This window comes from Dromaius novaehollandiae, chromosome 1, assembly GCF_036370855.1.
Source record: "Dromaius novaehollandiae isolate bDroNov1 chromosome 1, bDroNov1.hap1, whole genome shotgun sequence".
Taxonomy (NCBI): Eukaryota; Metazoa; Chordata; class Aves; order Casuariiformes; family Dromaiidae; genus Dromaius; species Dromaius novaehollandiae.
Genome location: NC_088098.1, coordinates 103,289,292 through 103,310,763, shown reverse-complemented (window position 1 = coordinate 103,310,763; position 21,472 = coordinate 103,289,292). Strand labels below are relative to the sequence as shown.

The window sequence follows — 21,472 nt, the reverse complement described above, 5'->3', positions numbered from 1 at the left end:
TTCTGACATAGTTCATTATACCCTGCAGCCTCTCAATTTCTTTTTATTATCATTCTTTATTGTTCAGGTCCTACATGTTTAGCAGTCAGGGTCAGTTTTAGAATTGTCAAACACTATTCCCTGTGTGATCACTCACTCTCACGCAATAAGAAACTTCATTCTGTTTCACACTCAACCACATTTTAATCTCACTTTCTTCATTTTCCTACATGCTCAGCAATCACTCTCACTATTAAACAACAGACTGCCCTGATTATTACTGTAACACACCTCATAACATCCCAGATGCTTAAAACACTCTCCCAGGAGACAGTGTGGAGTCCCACATCTCACCTTCAGAATATCATTGCCAAAATGAAATAGTATTTAATACCCAGCCTCTTATTAAAGGAATTCTCCCTCTTTCATGAGGATGTCTTCCAAAGTACTTCTGATCTGTAAAGACCTCGGTTTCTGATCTTCACCCAAACTTCCTCTTCCTGAAGAAAGCTTCTCGCTGTCTTCATTTTAAATGAGCGGCGGGAGGGAGCACACCCAAGTGCAGTGCTCTCCATTTATCTCTAAAAGAAACTCTGGTAATTTGGCCCTCCTTTCTATACTCCTGGAAGTTGCTTGTCTGGCTTTTCCCCTGTCCCTTCCTCCAAGTGGCTCCAGGTCTTTCCTTACTTGGGTAACAATGATGTTTAGGAGCTCAGCTCCCTCCAACTCTCTCTAAGACCTTTACTCACATGCTTGTTCTTCTGGGCTAACACAGGAGCACCTCCTTTTTCAAGCTCCAAGTCTGCATCCTCATATAGCCATCCATCAATTGCTCATCTCCAAATCATTTGCTTTTTAAGAGAGACTTAACAATAATTTGTTAAACAGATACGGAAAGTTTTGAAGAGCTGATGACAAACTACACTGCCACACATCCCTCCCTCCTGCTTTTCCTAGCCTTTATCCAAGGTAGACCAGTGGATCTCAGGCCACCTAATGCATGCTCTTTATCAGCTGCGCTGTGACTCAGGACTGCTTCCCAAAGGGCACAGTTCCTGCAGCACTTCAGCTGTATTCTGTGGCATGGGCTCTGTATCTGGATCCTCACCTGTTTTTGCACACACAATCCTGCAAAAAGAGCACTGCAAAGAGATATAAAGTGCAGTATCTAGAAATTAACACAGCCATGAGCCATCTTTCCTGCTTTCTTTTAGCATGCTAAAAAAACATTCATGCCCCTCAGCTGTGGCCATTAGCAGGAAAACATCTGATTTGCAAGACAAAGTTGCCATTTTGTACCTTTTCTTCAGCAGAAGCAGCTTTCTGGTAAACAGCAAATGAAGTTATTCCTAAAGTGAAGTGTGGTGTCTAAAACCATGCATTTATCTAAAACGTTTTTTTCCACCCCACCATAAAGGATCACAAGAATGCAAAGCATGGCCACACAACCACGGTTTCCGTTCTCCCCCTAAATTCTTCTGGTTTCATCTCTGTTCACTATGTGCCAGCAAGATGCTGCCTCTCATAAGCTCTGTGATTCAGTTAGAGACCATCCCTGAAACTGAGACACAGATCCGGTGAGCTGCTTCAGCTACCTGCTGCCTCTTACCGCTAATTAAGATGTCAGAACTCTTTGGCTCTTTACAGGTTAATTTATGAGCTTGACATGCTACAGAGACTTTCAGCAGTTGTCTCCAAATTACCAAGGCTCCCCTTTCAAAAGGGAGAACAGGTGCTTTCTGGCATTTGGGAAGAAACAAAAGAGATGCAGAAGCATTTATGTCACTGCTGTATCCCATCGGGAAGAAATGCATGCTCCTCCCTCCCTGCTCAGACCCAGTCATAACATGGTATTATCGCCGAGGAGTAAGGAGGAGACTCAAATGCGAAGGGCCATTGCACTGGGACTGCATTCACCACTGCCGTAGGTTCTTGTTTGCACAGCTCAGCGCTAAGCAGTCCTCCTCCGAGCAGCCTCACTGTGTGAGCTCCTGCAGAGGCATCAACAGCAGAAATGCCTTCATCCTGAGAAATTCAGGTTAGAAGTGTGGTTTTACTGTGCACTTAAGCTGATTTAAGGCCCAGCTGCCATGGAAAGAAGCTCTTTTGCTTCCCCACTCACTTTGCTCCTAGCAGCACACGCACATCTCTTCCCTGTCCTTGACCCCATAGCAAGCTGAAAGAAAAACAACCCAAAGAAAGAGTTACTTATTTCCTCTGAGGAAAAGAGCAAGAACACTTTTTTCCCTGTGGGGTTAGAGGGTGGGGGCAGCACATCACCTTTCATTAGCAGCTGGGATATTACATCAGCTCAGCCATACTAGGAAAACCGCACCTTATGACAGGGGCAGCAGATGGATAGAGGGAGGCAGGGGAGAAGGGCAGAGCGAGTCCATGCGGTAGAAAATGCCGAGAGCGGCTGGGAGACCACTGATGCCAGGTTTCTAACAGGCCTCGCAGCAAAGCATCAAGGGAAGCAGGGCTGCAGGGGCTCACTGCAGACTGCTCACTAGGGAAGGGGGAAAAAAAAGGCGCCAGACCCCCATTTTTAGCCAACAGCGTTAAGAGCAAGGGAATTAATGAAGCCTAGCTTCCTACGCCATCAATAGAGAGGCCGTCTCCAAGACTAACGATTTGATGGGAAGCCTCAACTGAAGCTTTGCTTACGGCTGCCGCAGTCATTTGGAGGCAGAGTGAGAGCCTTTAAAGAAAAGGGTCTCCTTCAGCCCCCTGCTGCACCCCGACTCGGCTAGCTATTCTTCACAAAACTTGTAGGAACTTGTCAATCTCCGCGAGCTCTGCTCCTGTCAAATTTGCGTGCAGTCGGCCAAAGGGCTCCCAGGTTACCCAGGAAGGGGAGGCAGAGGGAGGCAGCGCCATCAGATAAGCCGCAGTTCTCTGAGAAACCAGCCTAAGGAAATCTAGTGAGAGACAAAGGCTGGGAATCACAAACCACAGGGAGGGAAGAGCCAGGGTTTCAGCACTGCAAGATACAAGGTGGAATAAGACTAAAAGGGGCTTTTAAAGGGAAGACAACTGTCTTAGCTTTGGCATGGCAGAGGAGGAGGAATCAATTTAAGAATTCACAGGAATGGGAAGAAAGCATAAAAAACCTGGACAAATTTCAGATGCAGAGAAGGATAGGAAGTGCTGGTACTTACAAGTCTTAAGCAGAAAAAAAAAAAGTCACACAAACACGTGCACACACAGGTAAGTGCTAGAGACGGGGCAAGATTTTAATTTGAACATAAATAAGAACCTGTAACATCAGCAGAATGACACCAGTATTTTTTTTTTAAAATAAGTGTATAACATTACCCAGGGACAGGGAATATAGGAGAAGGTGGAGAGGACCACAGAAAGGGCTTTGTAATACCTCAAAAAAAGCTGAGGCTGGGGAGTGATCTTCATAGGAAGGCAAAAACAACAGGACTAGGAGGAAACTATTCCAAGAGAGAACAGAAGTGGTTATTGCAAGGGCAATTGCTAAGTCATGGAAGATAAAGACAGAGCATGACAGAGAGGAACTATTAAGAGAGCCCTTGCAAAGTAAATCATGGCCACAAACTGACCAGGCAGAGGTCTGGGCTGGGGCTGGGAAGTAAGAGCTCCAGACAGAGCAGCCCATGCAGCTTGAGGGCACAAAGCAGCTGCTGAAGGAGGAGGGGGGGGATAAAGCAGATTTGTGTTGAGGGGGAGAGGCTAAGAGTAGTGAAGAGAGTAACAGAGGTGAGGGCAAATGAGCTGGGAAGCAAAGCAAAATGGCTAGAGGATGGAGGTTAGGAAATCTGTGTCTGAAAAAGGCAAGGAGAAGCAGAGGAGCACAAGGCAAACCACCGGGTCCAGGTGGGCTTTTATCGGTACAGCAGTCCTCTTTGGAAAGTCAGTTAGACTTGAGGAACAAACCTGAAGGTGGAAAAGGGGCTATCAGGCCTAGGGAAAAATATCATTCAGCAAAGCAAAAGCAAAATCATTAGGAACAAGGCAGAACAGAATGAGCAGAGGGTTCTCCGTGATGGGAAGCCAGCATGGTCACAAGACCTGTGCCGGCAGCATGCCACTACATGACAGCAGGAGCAGAGGCAGCAGATGGTGGGGCTGGGAGATGGGAGAGAAGGCAGAAAGCATCCCAGGGAGTGGGGGGAGATGCCACTGCATTGGTGATGGAAATAGCTATGGGGCAGGAATGGTGACAGAAGAAGTGGGGGGGAAGCCTAAGTCCAGAGTGCAAGAGCAATGGTGAGACTAGCAAATGGCAGGGTAGGGGGAAGTCAAGAAGACCCCATGGAGGAGAATGGTGTTGTCTGAAAACAAGCACATGCACTGCTGGCAAAGGGTCAGCACTGGCAAGCCACATACCTCGCTACCACAGGGGTTTATGGGCACAGGGAGAGTGGCTGACCCCGACTAGGTAGCAGCATTGACTGAACAAGAGGGGCCCTCACCTTAGGCGCCATGACCGAGAACTAAGCGAGAGATGCAATGAAGAAGGGGATGTGCCTTTAACCACTGTGGCCACCGCCACCTTGTTTCATATCCAGAATCTGGGAAAAGCTATGGGTTGAATTTTTTTGAGGAGTTTTCCTCAGCTCCATAATACCACACCTCAGGCACAAGTCCAGATGCCCTCCTGCATGCCAGAGCATGGTCCCGGTTTCTATACAAAGAAGACATCGTTTAGGGTGGCTAAACAGCATTTGCCACTTTAAACAAAAAAAAAAAAAAAAAAAAAAAAAAAACGCTTTCCTAATCAGTTAAGAAGGGGCTGGGGGAGGGGCAAACCCTTCCTCTGCCAGTACCCAACACTTGTCATCCTCCTGCCTAAATTCCAGGATTAGAAGATGGATGCAGACGTTTTGCTCTTCAGCTACTTATTTAGCAGAGCCTAGTCTCTTCTGATCAGGGAGTTAAGGAAAGGCTTACATAGCTACCAGGAAGAGAGGCTTTTTATTTATCTGATTTCAGCACACCCAAGTTATCAGACTCTAGAGGAATTCAATTAACAAGAATAAAACTCTTGTTTGATCCAAGTCAGGAAGGGGTTTTTTTCTGTAAATAGCTACACCCCAGAGATTTTACACTGATTATAGACCTTAACAGTGACTGACTGACGCAAGTTAAACCAACACAGCAGCCACACCAAAATGCCACACACACTCCAGGCCCATCAGAGACTGACAAATCCAGGGAAGACCAGCGTAAAGATGGGGAAAAGAAAGGAAGGGAGTCGGAGACAGCCAAAAAGCAGGACTAGCTTCAGAGAAGAGCAAGCCCAAAGGAGCTGCTGATGCTATCCCTCCTCCCCCGTTTACTATGGCACCTTAAGCAGTCAGAGTTGGCCTAAGTTGCATTTAAATACCCTCTAGCACAGCTTCACAAATGTCCGTCTACGACAGGTATGAAATACTATTGCCATTCCCGGACATAGAGACAAGGTTAAATGCATTGTGCAAGCTCACAAGACAAAGCACAGCTGGCTGCTCAGCGGGCTCTTGGTATCCGTCCCAAAGCACACACAAGCCAGCTCCCATGCCCAAGGCTGCTGCCATCCAAGGACAGGGAGGTGTCCAGCCCAAGCCCTTCACCACCACCTGCTCTCCGCCAGGTCTGGTAGGCACCAGGGCAGGTCAGCGCCTGCTCTTGCCAAGGCCTCCTGCAGCCATGGGATCCATTTGATCTCTCCATGAGAAAGGAGGGAGTGAGATGGCAAGCTAAGTGAGCGACGCCAGACACCAGGTGCTGGGCTAGGGACAGCAAGAACAAGAAAACTGCTTCTTATGTCACCACTGATTCCTATCAGCAAGCATCCAGCTGTTCTGGCAAAGCGAGCAGGGCTTGGGAGACTTGCTGCCTGGGAAGATGCTTTTGGTTGTAGTTGCTACGCAGAAAGAGGGAAGACAAAAGGAGGCACCTTGCCTGCTTTCCCTACCCCCCCTCCTCACCCCTGCAATTCAACAGCCTAGAAACCGTAACGCAGCAGAGCGCCACGTTCATGTTTGAAGAACATGGTTGTTTATAAAACTTTTTCAGCTCAGAGTTGTTTCCCACCAGCTTAGTTCAAGGACACATTTTGTTGGACACTTAAATTTAAAGCAGAGCCCTAGCTCATCAGGAGGTGAAAATGCTGACAAGATTTCCTGAGCCTTGGTCTCAGGCCAGGCCATGAGGGGGAAGTTATTAAGTTGTCTCCACCCTGGATGGAGATAGAGTTGGAGAAGCGTTGATGCAAGGAGAAAAGGTGTCAGGCATTCCTGACTCCGGATCTGACCCATCCAGCCGGGCTCCCTCAAGGAAGGGGCTGGGCCTTGCAGCGCAGTAGAGGGCACCTCTGCTGTGCCACCACCTCTGGCTGAGCAGTGCCCCTGTGCCACAGAGGAGGGAGAGGCAACCCCTTCTCCACCCTCTGCGGGGGTCAGCACGCACCCTGCACCCATCAGGTGTCACAGGCGACCACCTCGCTATGCTCTTCTTTTCTAACCATGCCGTCTTCAAGGACTCCCCTCCTGAAAGTCTCAGGACCCCTCAGTGGGGATTAACAGCCAGGCACATGAGCAGAGAATAAGTGCCCCAAACTGCTGAGCGTTTGGCATTTTGTGACCTGCAACTGCATAAGGAAACACAGATGGCTGCCCTGCTGTATCCATGCTCTATGGTCAACACAAGTCCCATGGCGTGTGGGGTAGACAGTCAGGGACGTATGCCACATTCCGCTAACAACATTGCCGCACGCCCCTTCCAGAGGGAAACCTCTCCCACGGCCGACAGGCACTGGCCAGCGACTGTGCTGTGAGGGAAGTTACCCACTGGAGCACAACTGCAGGGCTGGGGTACGCAGGGAAACAGAGGCAACAAGGTCAAGCGGGTCACAGAGCGAGACGAAACGGAACCACACAGACTTCCATTACGGCAGAAGGGGTTTTTTTTCCCCTCCATTTTTGTGGGGTGGCTTTTTTCTTTTTTTGGAACTTTTACCATACCACTACAATGTTCCTTTCTTCCCACTTGCAGGAAGACTAAAAACCACCAGATTAGGTGGGAGAGAAGCTGGAGACAGCTACTGCTGCAAAGTAAAGTCGATTTTACAAGTTATGCACTGCTTCACCAGTGCTACCACACATCTGAGCATTAAGAGAAGTACTAGAAAGGTAAGCAAGAATAAGGAGTGCAAGTAGTTCACCCTCACCAAGTATGATCATGAAGGAGTCATGCCCTTCCCACCACCCACTCCATTCTCCCACCACAAGCAAGCTAAGCATGCCCCCCACATCCCTCCCCAAGCACTTCAGAGCGGTGCGGCACTGCATAAGGAGAAAAGACACCCCTCTCCCTCCCAAAGAAAAACAACGGCTACAGCACAAAGCTGATCTGGTTTCCCACACAGCCCACCTCTGACTTGCTAGCCTGTTCTGCTAGGGACTGCTACTCCATCTCACTCCAGTCTAGCAGAGAGGCATGAACCAAACACAACCAGTCTCCTACCACCAAGGCAGAACTGACAGACTTCAGCAAAATTGAGTAACTAACCCAGAACAGCAGTACAGCATTGGGTCAAGCCTCAGCCCGGATTAACCACCGGCCCTGTAGAAGTGGGAGAAGGAACCAACACTGACAACACTAGGCACAGGAGAATTTTGCTAGGACAATCCTCTGATAAGTTTGGTTGGTTTGTTTTAAAGGAAACATAACAAGGAACACAACAAACCACTGAACTGGTGGAGACCAAACACATACTGCAAAATTCTTCTCTTACAAACCTTTTTACAAAGTGTTGCTGTGAAGAGAAGTATGTTTCCAGACACCAGCTTCCATACAGAGCTTATCCTAGGAGACTTACCCAATGTTTATTCAATGCACATTTCACTAAAACATGTATTACTACCTCCAGCCAGGAGACCAAACAAACTTCTATAATTTCCTCTGACACCTCTTGGCTATGCTGCTCTGACAAAAGCAACCAGAGGCATTCAGCACCATTACATCCCAAAGAGAAAAGAGATTTCAACTACGACATTAAGCCCCTGCAAGATACCAAGAGAGAAGAATCACAGGTTGAATTAGCCAGAATTCATTTGGGTAGGACAACACCAATATACCCCCGGCTGTATGCTTGGGAAACACAGGTAGGGGTTTCTATAGAGTCTTTTTATGCAGAAACCTCACTGTTTTCAGGAACTCTTCCTCCTCTTCCCTAAGGGAAATTCAAAACATTTGAGGTTTAACAGCTGCAACAAACAGTCTCCTTTTACAAGAGAAAATATTCAGAAACAAGATAAGAAGAGAGACAGTTACTGAAACAGGATGAAAACAGAAAAAGCCTCTGGGATCTAAGCACTGCCCTAATGACTGCAGGCTGCTACTCAGAAAATCAGAATTCAAGTATAGAGCTCTCACCGCAACTTGCAGATCAAGTAGGAACAGCAAGATGAAAATGCTGCTGTCTGCAAGAGAGGTAATCTAAGCCACCGTTTGTGAGCAACGTGCTAGCAGTGCCACAGCCCCTGCAAACACACAGAAAGAAGAATTTGCAAATGCCCTTGATCTGGCATTCATTCCCCAATAGATTACTATGCGCAACCCAAATAATACTACTTTTCCATTTTGGGGAGTTGAGGGCACAATCTTTACTATTCTTAAAAAGGCAGGGGAATATATTCCCCATTCAAATTTTATTGCAGACATAGGAGACGTTGTTAAAAAACAGCGCCAGCTACGTACCTTTAAAATAAAGCAGTGTTTTTAAGAACCGTATTCTTACTTATTTCACAGCCAAGAGGCAGAGCAATTCTACAAAGCCAACTCAAAATTAGCAAATGTTTTGCCTGACTAGGAAAGAATGCAGATGCTAAAACATTATATAGACAGTGAAATGTCATCAAAGCAAAGAAGATAAAAATAGCAAAGTTATCTGTAAGATGACTATGCAAATGGATTATCAAAAATATGCTTTCAAATACAACACCCTTTTCCTTAGAACTACGTGTGCCTGTTTAGTTTTGTTAATTTCTCAATTCTTTCTTCTGATAATTTATTTTTGGCTTCCCACCGTTTAGCTCACTAGCACACTTCCCCAGAAGCCTCCCCTCACCCTGCACTCAAGCATTGCATCCATCTCACAAGAACAATTTAGAAACTGAAGCTGACTCCTTCAGGAACTACAAGGACCTGTAACACAGCACTCATAAGCACATACATGATTTTAAATTGGAATGTCCATTTGAAAACTAGATTTCTGCTGTCTCTAGCCCCATTTTCATGCTTTCATCACTGTCAATCTCATGGATCTCCATGGCTTGACTGAGAGCTCCCCAGCACTTGGTGAACTCTCACTTCTCACGCAACTCTTCAGGCAGCATCAGAGGGGGATGGAGGTTGAGGGAGTCTTACCAAGTTATTTATCCTGATATGATGGCCCAACATTTTTGCAGCCAAGAAGCAGCCCTCTTCTTTCTCAGGCCACTGCCCATCAGGAGGTTAGATTTTAGCATGTCAGGAAAGGTCATTGAGGAAAGCCGGCCACGACATTGCTCCCCTGCCCTAGCTACTGCAGCCTGAGCCCTCTGTCAGCCTTGAGAGTGCCCATCAGGGGCTCACCTTGGCTGGGGCCACAGTCCTCCACACGTCTCCCTCTCTTCCACCAAAACCCAGATGTCGCAGTAAAGAAAGTTACCCTTCCCTTGGATTAAGTCTATTTTAGGGACGTAACTGGCCTCCACACAGCTGCATAGACGGTGATCTACACTTCTGCATTACCAGCGGTAGTTGGTGCTGAGCCAGGTCTCCCAAGTTATGTCCCTCTAACAACAAAGCCACACGTACCACCTCCTCCAGCTCTCCCCAACACACAGTACCTCTTGGCACCACCATGCCCCAAAGGGCCCAGCTCCTACCACCTCGCGCATCCCCGCGGGTATCCCCGCTTTCCTCTTCCACACACCAAAATCCTGGGTGGAGCTTCCCAGAAAGTAGTTTTAAGGCTCATACCCATTCCATCAAGATCATTAGGATGCTTTCAGTAACACATCCAATGGATTCGTTAGAGAAGCTATTAGGTATTCAATGCACGGTAAACGTTTCCTCACACTCATCTCTCATCCCTATGTCCTCCACCAAAATAAGCCAGTCAGAAGACCAGGACAGGTTGAACCACCTGGTTTTGTGATCCAGACAATACCCAGAAGAAATAAGGGGTGACACCTGGCCAGCATGGGGCAGGCCTCCGGGAAGAAGCTCCACAGAGGTGCCTCCCTAAGTCTGGACCGACAGCCCCTCGTCCACATTACAGTCCCCCATGGTTTAATGCAACCTGACTTGGCGCAACCACACAATCGGCTTTCCTCCCCAGGGGAAAGCTCACCTCCCTCCCACAAAAGTTTTCCTGCCACTTTCCCCTCCTGCAATGGCTCATGGAGGGGCTCCGGTGCTGACACAAGAATAAGGAGAAGACCCTGCAGGGAGGACACCACAGGGAAGCCAGCACCGAGCTCAGTCAAGCTGCATAAAAGCAACCTCACTATTGCAATTTATCAGGGGTATGGCACTTCTTGCCGGCATTAGGAGAGTCAGCCCAAGCACTGTGGCCAGAAACAAATCCATGTAATTGCTTCAGTAAATGTTTCCCTCCCTTCGCACTGTGGTTAGAGTGCGGCGAGGCTCCCATACGCAGCTCCCAGTAATGGCTAAAGCCAAGGCAAACGAACTGCAGGCTGGTGTGCATAGCAATTGCTGCATTCATCCTTTACTTTCGCAGAGTTATTCCATGCAAAAGATAACTGGGATGTTCTCTTCCCACGGCTTGCCCCACAAAGCTGAAAGAATCTGCAGTGGAAGCAACTTTTTTTGCCTCAGCTCTCTCACATCTTCCATGGCAGAAGAAAATGCATTTTTAAGCACACCACAGAAAAGCTCTCACTGTTGAGGAGAAAGGGGTTACTCTGGGGCTAAGAAAGGGACCTGCAGGCACAAGTGGAAAATGTGAGTAGAGCATGTGTGGTGTAACAGCAGCAGAAACAAGGAAAGAACAAAACAAAACTAAGCATCTTGGCAAAGGATTAAACATGACCAAGAACACAGACAGGGCCCTGCTACACTCTAACAACAAAGACATGTGAGAGAGTCCACCTCTGAACATAGCTCTTGCAACACCTAGCCAAGGGGAAGGGGTGGGGGAAAGAATGCTTTGAGATGAGAAAGACGACGATGTTTCAATATGCCCCCACTAAGACAAGCAGGTAGATTTACACCCAGAGTTACGCAGGAGCCAGTGACCTGCCTTTTATTCCCAGCCCTGATGTCTCCCATCCACTAACTGAAAGCTAAGGAGCAGGCAAGGGAAGGCGGTTGGACCGCCGCAGCCCCCACCCCAACCCAACCCCTGGTGCCCAGCAGTCTGGTGGCAGCTCCACTACCTGCCTGGGGAAAGGCTTCAAATAGATGCGTTTTTCCTTAGTGAGCCTCTGGGCTTTCACTGCTTTCCAGCCTCCAGTTCCTCCTCCCAACTGCTCGCCTCCCACACCGTCCTGCCGTTCTGCCCACGGGGCAGGGGACCAGTGCCCCACAGCCCAGGGACATGGCACCCCAGTCCAGGGCTGAGCTCCAGTCCCTGCTGCAGACAGCACACCTGGAGCTGATCTTCTTCAGGTCTGCCTTATTTACAGCAGAAAGGAGCTAAGGCTTGGCAACTTAAAGGATTTGGCAGCTACACACTCTGGATTAGATTTAACCATCAGCTAGCTCATGGCATGGGACTGATTAGACATAACAGCTCTCTATGTGTCAGTGACCCACAGATTAACTGCACTGCTGTAACACTGAGGGCTGGGGTGAATCAGGCAGCTTCCAAGCTACAGTCACGCGGGCCATTCCCTGTAACGATAACGGGGCCCCCTTGCATGGGAAAAGCCTTCTTGCACTGAGCCGGCTAGAGAAGTGAGAGAATGTGTGCAGGTAAGTAACACCGGAGAGCTCAAAGTAAAAATCAATTTCTTCTTTTCCCAACATCAACAGTGAAATCAATCAGGGCATAACAATCTCTTCTGTGCTGCACTCCCAACATGCATAAGAAAAAAGTGGCCTGCTTGTTTAACAACAGCGAGCAAAACTTTAACCCTAATACTGCACCTTTCCTCCAAAGATCCCAGGGCACCTTTTAAGTCACTCTCTCTATTTTAAGGCATAGAGAGCAGAGACAGAGCAACTTGTCTATGATTACATCACAGATCAGGAGAAGAAAGAGCATTGGAATTTGCATGCTCTGACTCCCGCTGTAGATGCTGGATAACACTGCAGGCATAAAGGTCAAACCCTTCAGCAGTAGCTCTTAAAATATTGTCTGCAAGCTACAAGCAGTCAGCAGAAAGCCGAGAGATGGCACAACGCCAGCCTGTTTCTATCAGTATCCATGCCCTCCCCTGCAAGTGCCCGAGCACCAGGCAGGGCGGTTAAACAAACCGCTGCAAGAAGGAGCAAACATCCCGCCTCTACAGTGGGACTAGACGGCAAAGCAGGAAGACACAGTACAGGAGTCTCCAGGAGGCAAAAGTAAAGCATATTCAGGAGGCAAAGGAAGCTGAGGACCAAGAACTGTGTGAAGGGAAGGGAGAGAGTAGAAAGCACGGAGCTGGGGAGATGAGACAATATGGTGTGAGCAGGCAGAGTACTCTGAAAGCACACCAGAAATAAATGCATTCAGATAATTGCTTAGAAGGGAATAAATATTAGTAAGTACTATAATTACCATGAAGACTTTACATAGCTGTAAGAAGAAACAAGACTAGAAGGGCTGGCGCACATGCTTATTGGAAGCTTGCGTTTCAAGCTAGCAAGAAGGAAGCAACAAGGCCCAACACTGAGACTGGTAATTTTAGCCTGGCAAACAGCCACAACCCTCTGGCTAGACACTAGGTACTGGATAACTTTAGTTAATATGTGCCAGATCCCAGCAGTATGGTTTTCCAGAGTAGCAAGGTTCTGGCAACTCCAGTTTTCTGTCACAGATCTGCCTGTGGCTCTTACTCAAGGTTCGGCTTCACTTTCCCTGGTGATCATGCTGAATGGAGATGGCAAGATTTACCTAAGTAGTAAAATCTTGATTCATCCAAGCAGCCCAATCTCCATACTAATGTTGTGATAAGAGGTCAGAGCCCTTCTTTACCTGAAAGGCAAGCAGAAAACCTCTTCCTTTTTGGGGCCTCAGTGTCTCATCTTCAAGTCTCATTTTTTTCTAAAAGCCTCAAAAAACCTCCAGCTTCACACAGCAGCCTAGGTCATAGCAGAGTTCTTCTCAAATGCACAATAGACATTTAGCTCTACAGAGTCCGCAGAACAACGCATCTACCTCACCCTGTGCTCTCCGCTCCCTTTAACAAGCTTATCAACTTCCGAACAAAGACTAAACTCCATAAAAGTAACAGTGTGTCACAGGCAGAAAGACCAGGGCAGGGAAGTCAGATGCATCACCCATTCCCTGCTATTCCCCCATAATAGCAGGGACTCCGGAAGGGAACGTGCTTGTCTGGCAACGAAGCTATCACTGCATTGCTGCTTTTGCACACAGAGTAAGGAACATAGGGGTAAACAAGACACATACCAAACTCGTGCCATTAGTAAGCAAAAGAATTTAGCAGCAAGAGCTGTACATCAAAATCGCTTCCAACCATGTCAGCCTCCCCAGGAAACGGCTTTGCAAGGGCCAGAAAAACAAAACCCAGAAAACCAAACCAAACAACTGTTATTTGAGTAACACCAGACGTAGCTAGTGGTTGTGTAGCTGCCCCAGGCGTTTCTTCACAGTGTACATTCTGGATCCGGATGGTTTCTGCTATCTTGAGGGAAGCAACTGTTACCAGAAAATGCACAGGAATCTCCTTATTCCTGCAGCTCTTTCCCGATAGACAAAGTCTTACTGCTGGCAAGATCAGAAGAGGCAGGGAAAGCACTCTGATTTTTTCAAGTCCAAATGGAATCAATAGCTCAATGACTGGGTAAGGAAGGAGAAGTCAGCCAAGCACGGTGCTAAGTACATCGCTCTGGAACAAGAAAATGAATACGGATCCTCACTATCCACATCTCTTTTGCATTTAGGAGCCTCGCACTTCAAAAGCCATGGGTGTGGTGGTTAAAGGCCCAGCATTAGGTAAGACACAACCTCCAGAGCCTGTTCTCATCTATCCTGATCGGCTGGGTTCCCCACCTTCCTTCTCCTCCTATGTGCTTTCATTTGGCTTGTCTGTCATCTTTTCTGCACTCTGAACAATGTAACAACACGCTACCTCTTCCTTCCCTGCGGACCTCTCAGTCAACACAAGGCAAAGAGCAAGGAAACACCAGCAACAGATTGGAATTGGAAAGCAGTTGCCACTGCAGGGTACAGGCAACAGCTCCAGCCAGGACCTGCAGAACAAACGCTACCCAGGGCAGACCTGGTAGCACACTGTCCATGCAGAGACTGTGGTCAAGATACTTGACTTACCTCAACTGTTTGGCCAGGCTGAGGAATCGCTCGCATGCCCAGGGCGCCCGGTGCCAAAGCTCTGCCATGCACTCAGCAAAGCACCGTGACCCAGCAGTGCTGCCAAGTGAACCCACAAGTCCCTCTGCACCACTCGCCTCCCCAGCACATCCCTTCCTTTGGGCACCCATAAATGCCTGCAGGACCACGTGAGAAATGGAGTTTCTTTGAAGTCAGACAGGCTCCCCATTACCTCTACGTATTTACTTTTTCTGCTGAGTTAGTTTTCAATCCTGAAACCAGTTACCCATGGCAGCAGCCTTCCTTGCACCCTCCCTCCCTTATGCCAGGCAGGAACAAGCATGGAGCAGCTCCCCTCAGGGGCAGTGCTGGTTTTAAGTGCTTGTGCAAGTACCATGCTCTCCTTTTTCAGGAAAAGCCTCTTCTCATTTAGCTGAGATGGTTTGTTTTTGTGCTCATGTTCAATTACTTTCAGATTACTGAAATGTGACTTTAGCAGCAGCTAGAAAAGCAAGATTTCCTCTTGTCTCATTGCCATTTTCTAATTAAATCTCCCAACGACAAAAAGCTTACTAACATATATCATTTGGAAACATGCTCTCAGTACAGTGAAGAAGGCAGGGTAAGTGACAGGTTAGAGCTGGAAATTACATACATGTACACAGACATACTAGACCCGGAGAATGCAGCCTGAACTTCTTTGCGTGCAATTTAATTGAACCCCACTTGTCTAGAAAAGCATCAGTATTATTAGCCTCTGTGCAGCTGGTAGGAAACAGATGCTAAATGTCCCCAGTTAACCAGAGAACTATTCCTTGAGAGTATTATATAAGAATAGAAAAGAGATACCAATATAAGAATGGTGTCAAAACAAATTTAGCAGGTTTGTATTAAGGAGTATTTAACAACTTAAAAGCCAGAGGCAAGTCACAATATTGCAGTTCTCCAGACATTGGCTCCAGGGCCTGAATGTCCTTGATACAATCAGACAAGTCAAATCACAAGCAGAAAAACCCTTGCAGCAAGAAGAAAACTCAATTGTATTTGAAATGCTTTCCCCTTCCTTTCAGGCAGCTTTCCTGGTGCAAGAAGTTCCTGGGCAGGGTCTGCAGGTTGCTAACTATCACACAGTGAGGAGCGCTCTTTCAGGTTATAGCACTCTGATTCATCCAAGTGTGTTAAAGCAACTAATACACCTCTGGCTTCATACTAGACTGTATAGCCCTTGGGAAAACTGCTGAATCTGTGGATTGATTTTGTAGAGGCAGGAAAGGAGGCCGAGAGAGAGAGAAAGGAAGAACTTTTTTTTTTTTTTTTAAGCAGTCCTCTGCTGCTAAACAGTCAGTAAGTCTCCCAATACAGAAGCAATTCTCTCCTTCCCAAACTCTGTATGACCCGCTATTTCTTGTTCCCCTCTTTGTGGTCGGCACAGCTGTTTATTCTGCCTTTCACTTTATATAATGGATCTGTTAAAAATGTTCCAAGTACGCATTCGATTTACAATAAAAACTGCTTTAATAAAAAAGTCTAACTTGACGGAAGGTCAACTAGAAGACAACAATGCGCATAAACCAAAGCCTCCTGTGCAAACAAACAGGATTTGCAGGAGCCTCAGGATGCCACGCAGTCTGGCCCAGCGCCTGCCAGCCAGGCACCGACGGATGCAGCACAGCACTGAGAGGCGCCCGGTCTCCAAACACACACACGGGCACCTCAGCAACCCTGCTGAACCACAGGCGGGAACAGAGCGACAGCCTGCACCATCTCCAGAGCCTCAGCCCGGCATGGTCTCTGAAAGAAGCCCAGCCGCAGCCCGGGCAGGATCAGTGAGGGTCCCGCACCACCTGGGAAGGTGACCTAGAGGCAGCAAGGACACAGGGGAGGGCAGCAGGATCCGCCTGCGAAAAGGCGGCTGGCGGCAGCGCACTTTGGGCAAAGGCAGATGGAGGAGGCACGATCTTGGCCACCGTTGCTAACGATGCGTCTCAGAGCAGATGAGGCGCCACCAGCACTCCTGGGCCGCGAGCTTCGGTAAACAAAAACAACCCCAAATCCCGAGTATGCAAACACCCACTCTGCTGTTTTCACCGTCTGTTCCCCTCCAACCAAACAGCACTTGGCTCCATCACATCTACATTTGTGCTGCAGCCGCTGCTCTCCTTCGATCCCTGCCTGCCCCTGGCCAGGCAGCAGCAGCAAAGCAGGCAGGTAGAAAAGCAGAGCGTGTTAGCGGCAGCCAGACCACGCGTGGGTACTACCCAGCCTGCTCCCCGTGCCCGCCAGGCAGACTCCGCCAGGAGACGGGCCTTTCAGAGCAGCCCTTGTTTCTCCAGGAGTCGCCTCGACATCATTATTTCAGTCCAATATGCCATTTACCAGCAATCTGCAGTTGCAAGACCTTACGCTGGCTCCACTCCCCTGTAGAAATCACAAATAAATCACCAATTACTATGCATGAATAGAGAAAGGAAGAGGGTAATGAGTCTATGTACATATATACATATGCAATGTTTGAACACAAAGAGCTGTAAATTGCATTCACAGGTGGTATTCTGGGTACTGCGGGAGACTCAGAAACAGAACTATTCATAAACCAGTCACCAACATGAATGAACCCAGCATTCCCCAGAAGCCTATTGTGCTTCCTATATATTACACAATAAATATGAGTAGTATCAGACTATGCATCCCTGCAAAAAAGAAGGTAAATCTTGCATCTACACATAGGATTAGCACTGGCTAGCACAAGTATTAATGGTCTCATCACTGCATGAGGATTATTTACAGCACTTGCTCTCTTTTCCCATTTTGTACTTGCTGTGATGAAGTGCCACTTGTTTAAAGAACCCTGTAACAAACACTGCAGCAAGATGGAAAAACCAGCAGAGATCTACAAATGTTACACCCACATGCCAGATGTGAGTTTTCAAACTCTGGTTTTGCAGTTATTTGGATTCTGTTAGATAGTTAAGGCTTGATATATTACACTAAATCATCCCCCACCTCTTTCCATAACAATGATTCCTCCTTTAGTGATTCTAATGAGTCTGCAAAAGGATAAGGAAAAAATGAGCTGTACTTCTTTCTCAGTATAGCCACCCCATAGTACCTTAGCCATATATCACAGCATTAACATTACTTGTTTGGAAAACTACGGTCCTTTTTTATCTAGTCAGAGACTTAAGTTATGAAATAAGGCTTTTTACTCCAGCCCTTTCCCCAGAAATTCAAACGATGCTTTGGTTTGAAAAACAGCAACTTAAAGCACTTTTGTGCAACTCCGGGCTTTGAGGCATTGTTGTATCAGGTTATGTTAAAATCAGCGGTGTGACAAGCACGTGTCAACTGTTTAAAGAAGACCAGGTGAAAAACACCAAAAGAAAACTAATTCTAAGCATGCATGCAGTATGTTGCCTACTGTTCAAAATACAGCTTTATATTTAAAGTAAGGAGGGTAGGTGGCACAGTGTTTTTACAAACCAGGTGCATACGTGGGATTTGGGGACCGCAGAAAAGCGACCGATTCTCAGGGTGACGGAAGACCCCTCGCACCTAACCCGCTGTGGCGCACGAAGGAAAGTTGCATCCAGTTTTAGGACAAAATCAGAAAGCCGCTTCCCGCGAGCAGGAAGCAATGCTCCACTTGGTACCCGGCGAGGGCGCAGGGCTGGGTGGGCTGGCATGAAGTGGGGTGCGCAGTGGCGGCGGGGCAGGGTGCCGCTTCTGCACTGCCTCGCACGGAAGCCTCCAGCAACATGATGCCCTCTGCTGCTGCGCCGCTGCATCGGCCAGGGCCACCCGGCACCAGACCAGCACCCGCACGCTCCATATTAGGAATACTTGATCCAGAAGGGTGTTATTGTTCTTCAACCAGAGGGATTCAGTGCTCAAAGCCAAGCCAGCCAGCAATTTCAGTTCTTCTACACCCTTCTTGCAGGCTAGGACAGACTGCCTGCAACCACAGAGCAAAGTAATCCTGGATAAACTTAGCTTTCAGATGTTTTCCAGTGAACTGGGAGGAGAAAGCTGCTGGTTAAGGGAAGTTTGAACCCTCTCCAAAACCATTTTAAAGGGTCATCCCTCTCTGTCTTTCCTAAAGAGGGACAGACAGTATGAAAAGCCACACACGCACGCTTGCACACACACAGGCAAATTAGAGACATGGAAGCATGACTGCAATTCAAGTAAAAAGACAGTTTCCAAATTGGCAGAGCAGGCATGTGCCAACTCTTAAGACAATAAGATTGTCAGCTCTGCTCCTTTTTGTTCAAGAGCATGAATGTTGGCAGAAAATCTTACTAACAAAAAGGCAAATCAAAGTAATCCTAAGGCTTCCCCATATATACACAGGCAGAAAACAGGGTGTAGGTGCTGCACTGTATTTTCCACAAACGTTCCTATTGACTCATTAATACTAAGCTAGGCACGTGGGCTGCTGCAAAAACGTGATTTTTTTTTTTTTTAAGCAGTCTTGCATTCTGCTCTTCCCAAATTTCTGGGAAAGGGTCTGACATTGCTACGGCATCTCTCATCCAGCAGCGGGATCTCAAAGTGCCCTGCAGAGCTATGTATAGTCATCCACTAAGCGGGCACTAGTGCGATGGGACAAAAACAGATGTTTAACGGCGCACGCTACAAATCACAGGCAGGAAGAGAAGCACGAAACCCGCGGCTCGTGGAAGTACGGGGGGAGTTGGGGAGAGACAGCACAAAGCGATTTTCACAGGGAGCAGGAACGGCTTTCTCTCTACCTTTCGACGCAGCCTCCAAGGACCACCCGGAGGATTTTGTTTCCGCAGCCCAGAGCGCAGCCGACCCTACCCGAGGCATCTTCCCTGCACCCATCGCGCCGGGCAAGACCCCAGCCCCAACGCGCCGGGCTCGCCACCCCGCTCCGAGCCGTCCCCGCGCGGCAGCCCCAGCGCGGCCGCGGCGCTTCGCAAGTTGGGCGCGGAGCCCCCGGCCCACCGCCGGCCCCCGCAGCCCCCCGGGCGCCGGGGCAGCGCGAGCACGCCCGCGGGGGCGCCTAGCACTGAAGCGAGAGCCTGATTTTTATTTTTAATTTTTTAAAATATTTTAGAACATTTATTTTTTCAATTCTTTTTACCCCCCCACCCCACCGCGGCGCAGGGCGACGGCACTTACCCAGCAGAAGCAGGGAGGCCAGCTCCGGCCGCAGGGTCCGCATGGCTGCCAGGGCGCGGGGCGGCGGCGCCTCACCGCCCGCCCTGGGGCACCGCGGGCCGCCCGCTGCCGGGCCGGGCGTCGCGCCGCGCCCGGCGGCACAAAGGCGAGGCGGCGGGGCCGACACGGGCAGGCGCCGGGGGGGGCGGGGGCATCGCCCCCGCAGCGGGGCGCCGTCCCCGGCCGGGGGCGGCCGCCTCCCCGCCGGCTCCCGGGGGAAGGGGCGGCGGGAGGCAGGAACCGCCTCGGCGGCGGCGCCGGGGGCCGCGCAGAAACGGCGGCGAAGGGAGCAAGGAGCGGCAGCGGCAGCAGCAACAAAAAAAAGGGGGGGGAGCGCCCCCCGGAAAGTTACAAAAATAAACCCGGGGTGCCGCACACCCCCGCCCGGGAGGGCACCCGGTTCCGCTCAGCCCCACCGCCCTCACCTGCCCGCTCGCCCGCCCGGTGCCGCCCGCGCTGCCGCGGGGAGCCCGGCGCTTCCTCAGCGCGGGGAAACCCCGCCCCGGACCGCCCCCCGCCGCCACCGCCGCCACCGCCCCCCCCGCCGCCACCGCCACCGCCACCCGCCGCGGGGCCGGGGCCGGGCGGTCCGCGCCGCCGGGGCCGGGGCCGGGGCGCCGCGCCGCCGCCGGGGCTGGACTGGCAGCGCGGCCGCGGCGGGTCCCCCCGGGTTTGCACCCGAAATGCGGCGCTGATGTCGTGGGGTGGCGCCGGGGTCGGCGCAAGGAGCGACGCCGCGTTTCTTTGTTTTAAGGGGGGGTAGCACTCCCCCTTCTCCCCCACCGTGTTCATCCGGCTTCCCGGGAAGTGTCAGAAAACGCTGCCTTTTGTTCTGCTGCAAAGCAGAATGAGCGGCGGGGCTTTTCCAAGTTTCGGACAAGTTGTGACCGTCCCGCCGCCGCCAGCGCCGCAGCCCCGGCTGGTTGTAGCGCCAGGTGCGGGCCCTCCCTGCGCGCAGGCACCGCTGCTGTGCTGGGGATGCTGCCCAGGCAATCGCCACTGAAACGGGTAAAGGCCAGAAATGCATCAGAAGTATTATGTCTGGGAAACACGAAAATGCACGAATTTGGCAGCACTGGGGCTGGGTTTTATGTTGTTTGTAAATAAAAGATGAATGAGAGCACCTTTCTCAAGGGCACAGGCATTCAAATGTCCTTGCAAACGAATACCCCAGTGGCTTGTTTGTTCATGGAGTAAAAAAAGACACCCGGAGCGGCAGTGGTAGGGGAGCAAGGCATCCTCCCAAGGCGCAGATCCCACAGGGACCCCTCGCAGGAGACCCTGCTGCCGGCACACAGAGGCCTGCATACGTCTTGCAGAGGCAGGAAGCCGACCCGTCTGAGCCACAGAGAGGGAGAAACCAGTGCAATACCAAGCCTAAATTACATAAAACATGTCAAGTCACTGCGAGTTGCACGCAGCAGAAGTCAGGTGCTGGGTATGTTACCGTATGGGCTAGTTTCCCAGCCTGGCTGTCGTGGCAGATACACTGGTAGCTGGCACCTAGTGACCCAGCAAACTCTGTCATGGCTCCACATTATTAGTCTGCAGAAACATTTCCAGTGTGGGAGGTTTGACTTGCAGCTTCATCATGCACTCAGAACGGAGGAGCCGAAGAAGAGACTAATCAGAGAAGCGCGGAGGAGAAAGGGTTAGTATTATATTCGCGCTGAAAATGAAACTCACGCCTTGGCCCTTAAGCTTCAATTACATCAAGACTGTCTTCAAGACTTGGAAGAAGAACAGAGGTGATGATAAGAGTTGATAGAACATACCAGTCTATTTGCCTTTTCTCTCAGATGATTTTAGGGCTGAAACATCATTCAGGGTAATATCACTGAG

General features: G+C 49.5%; 1 protein-coding gene across 2 annotated transcripts in view; it reads right to left on the bottom strand.

The window, feature by feature from the left end:
* The window catches only part of IGSF3 (immunoglobulin superfamily member 3), a 110,637-nt gene extending 90,504 nt beyond the window's left edge, over positions 1 to 20,133 (bottom strand). For both annotated transcript variants that reach the window (XM_026093331.2, XM_026093332.2), the window contains exon 1: positions 19,592 to 20,133. In XM_026093331.2, coding sequence (XP_025949116.2) covers positions 19,592 to 19,634 — 43 coding nt within the window. In that variant the 5' untranslated portion in view covers positions 19,635 to 20,133. The remainder of the gene's footprint in view (positions 1 to 19,591) is intronic.
* Between the last annotated feature and the right edge of the window lie 1,339 nt (positions 20,134 to 21,472).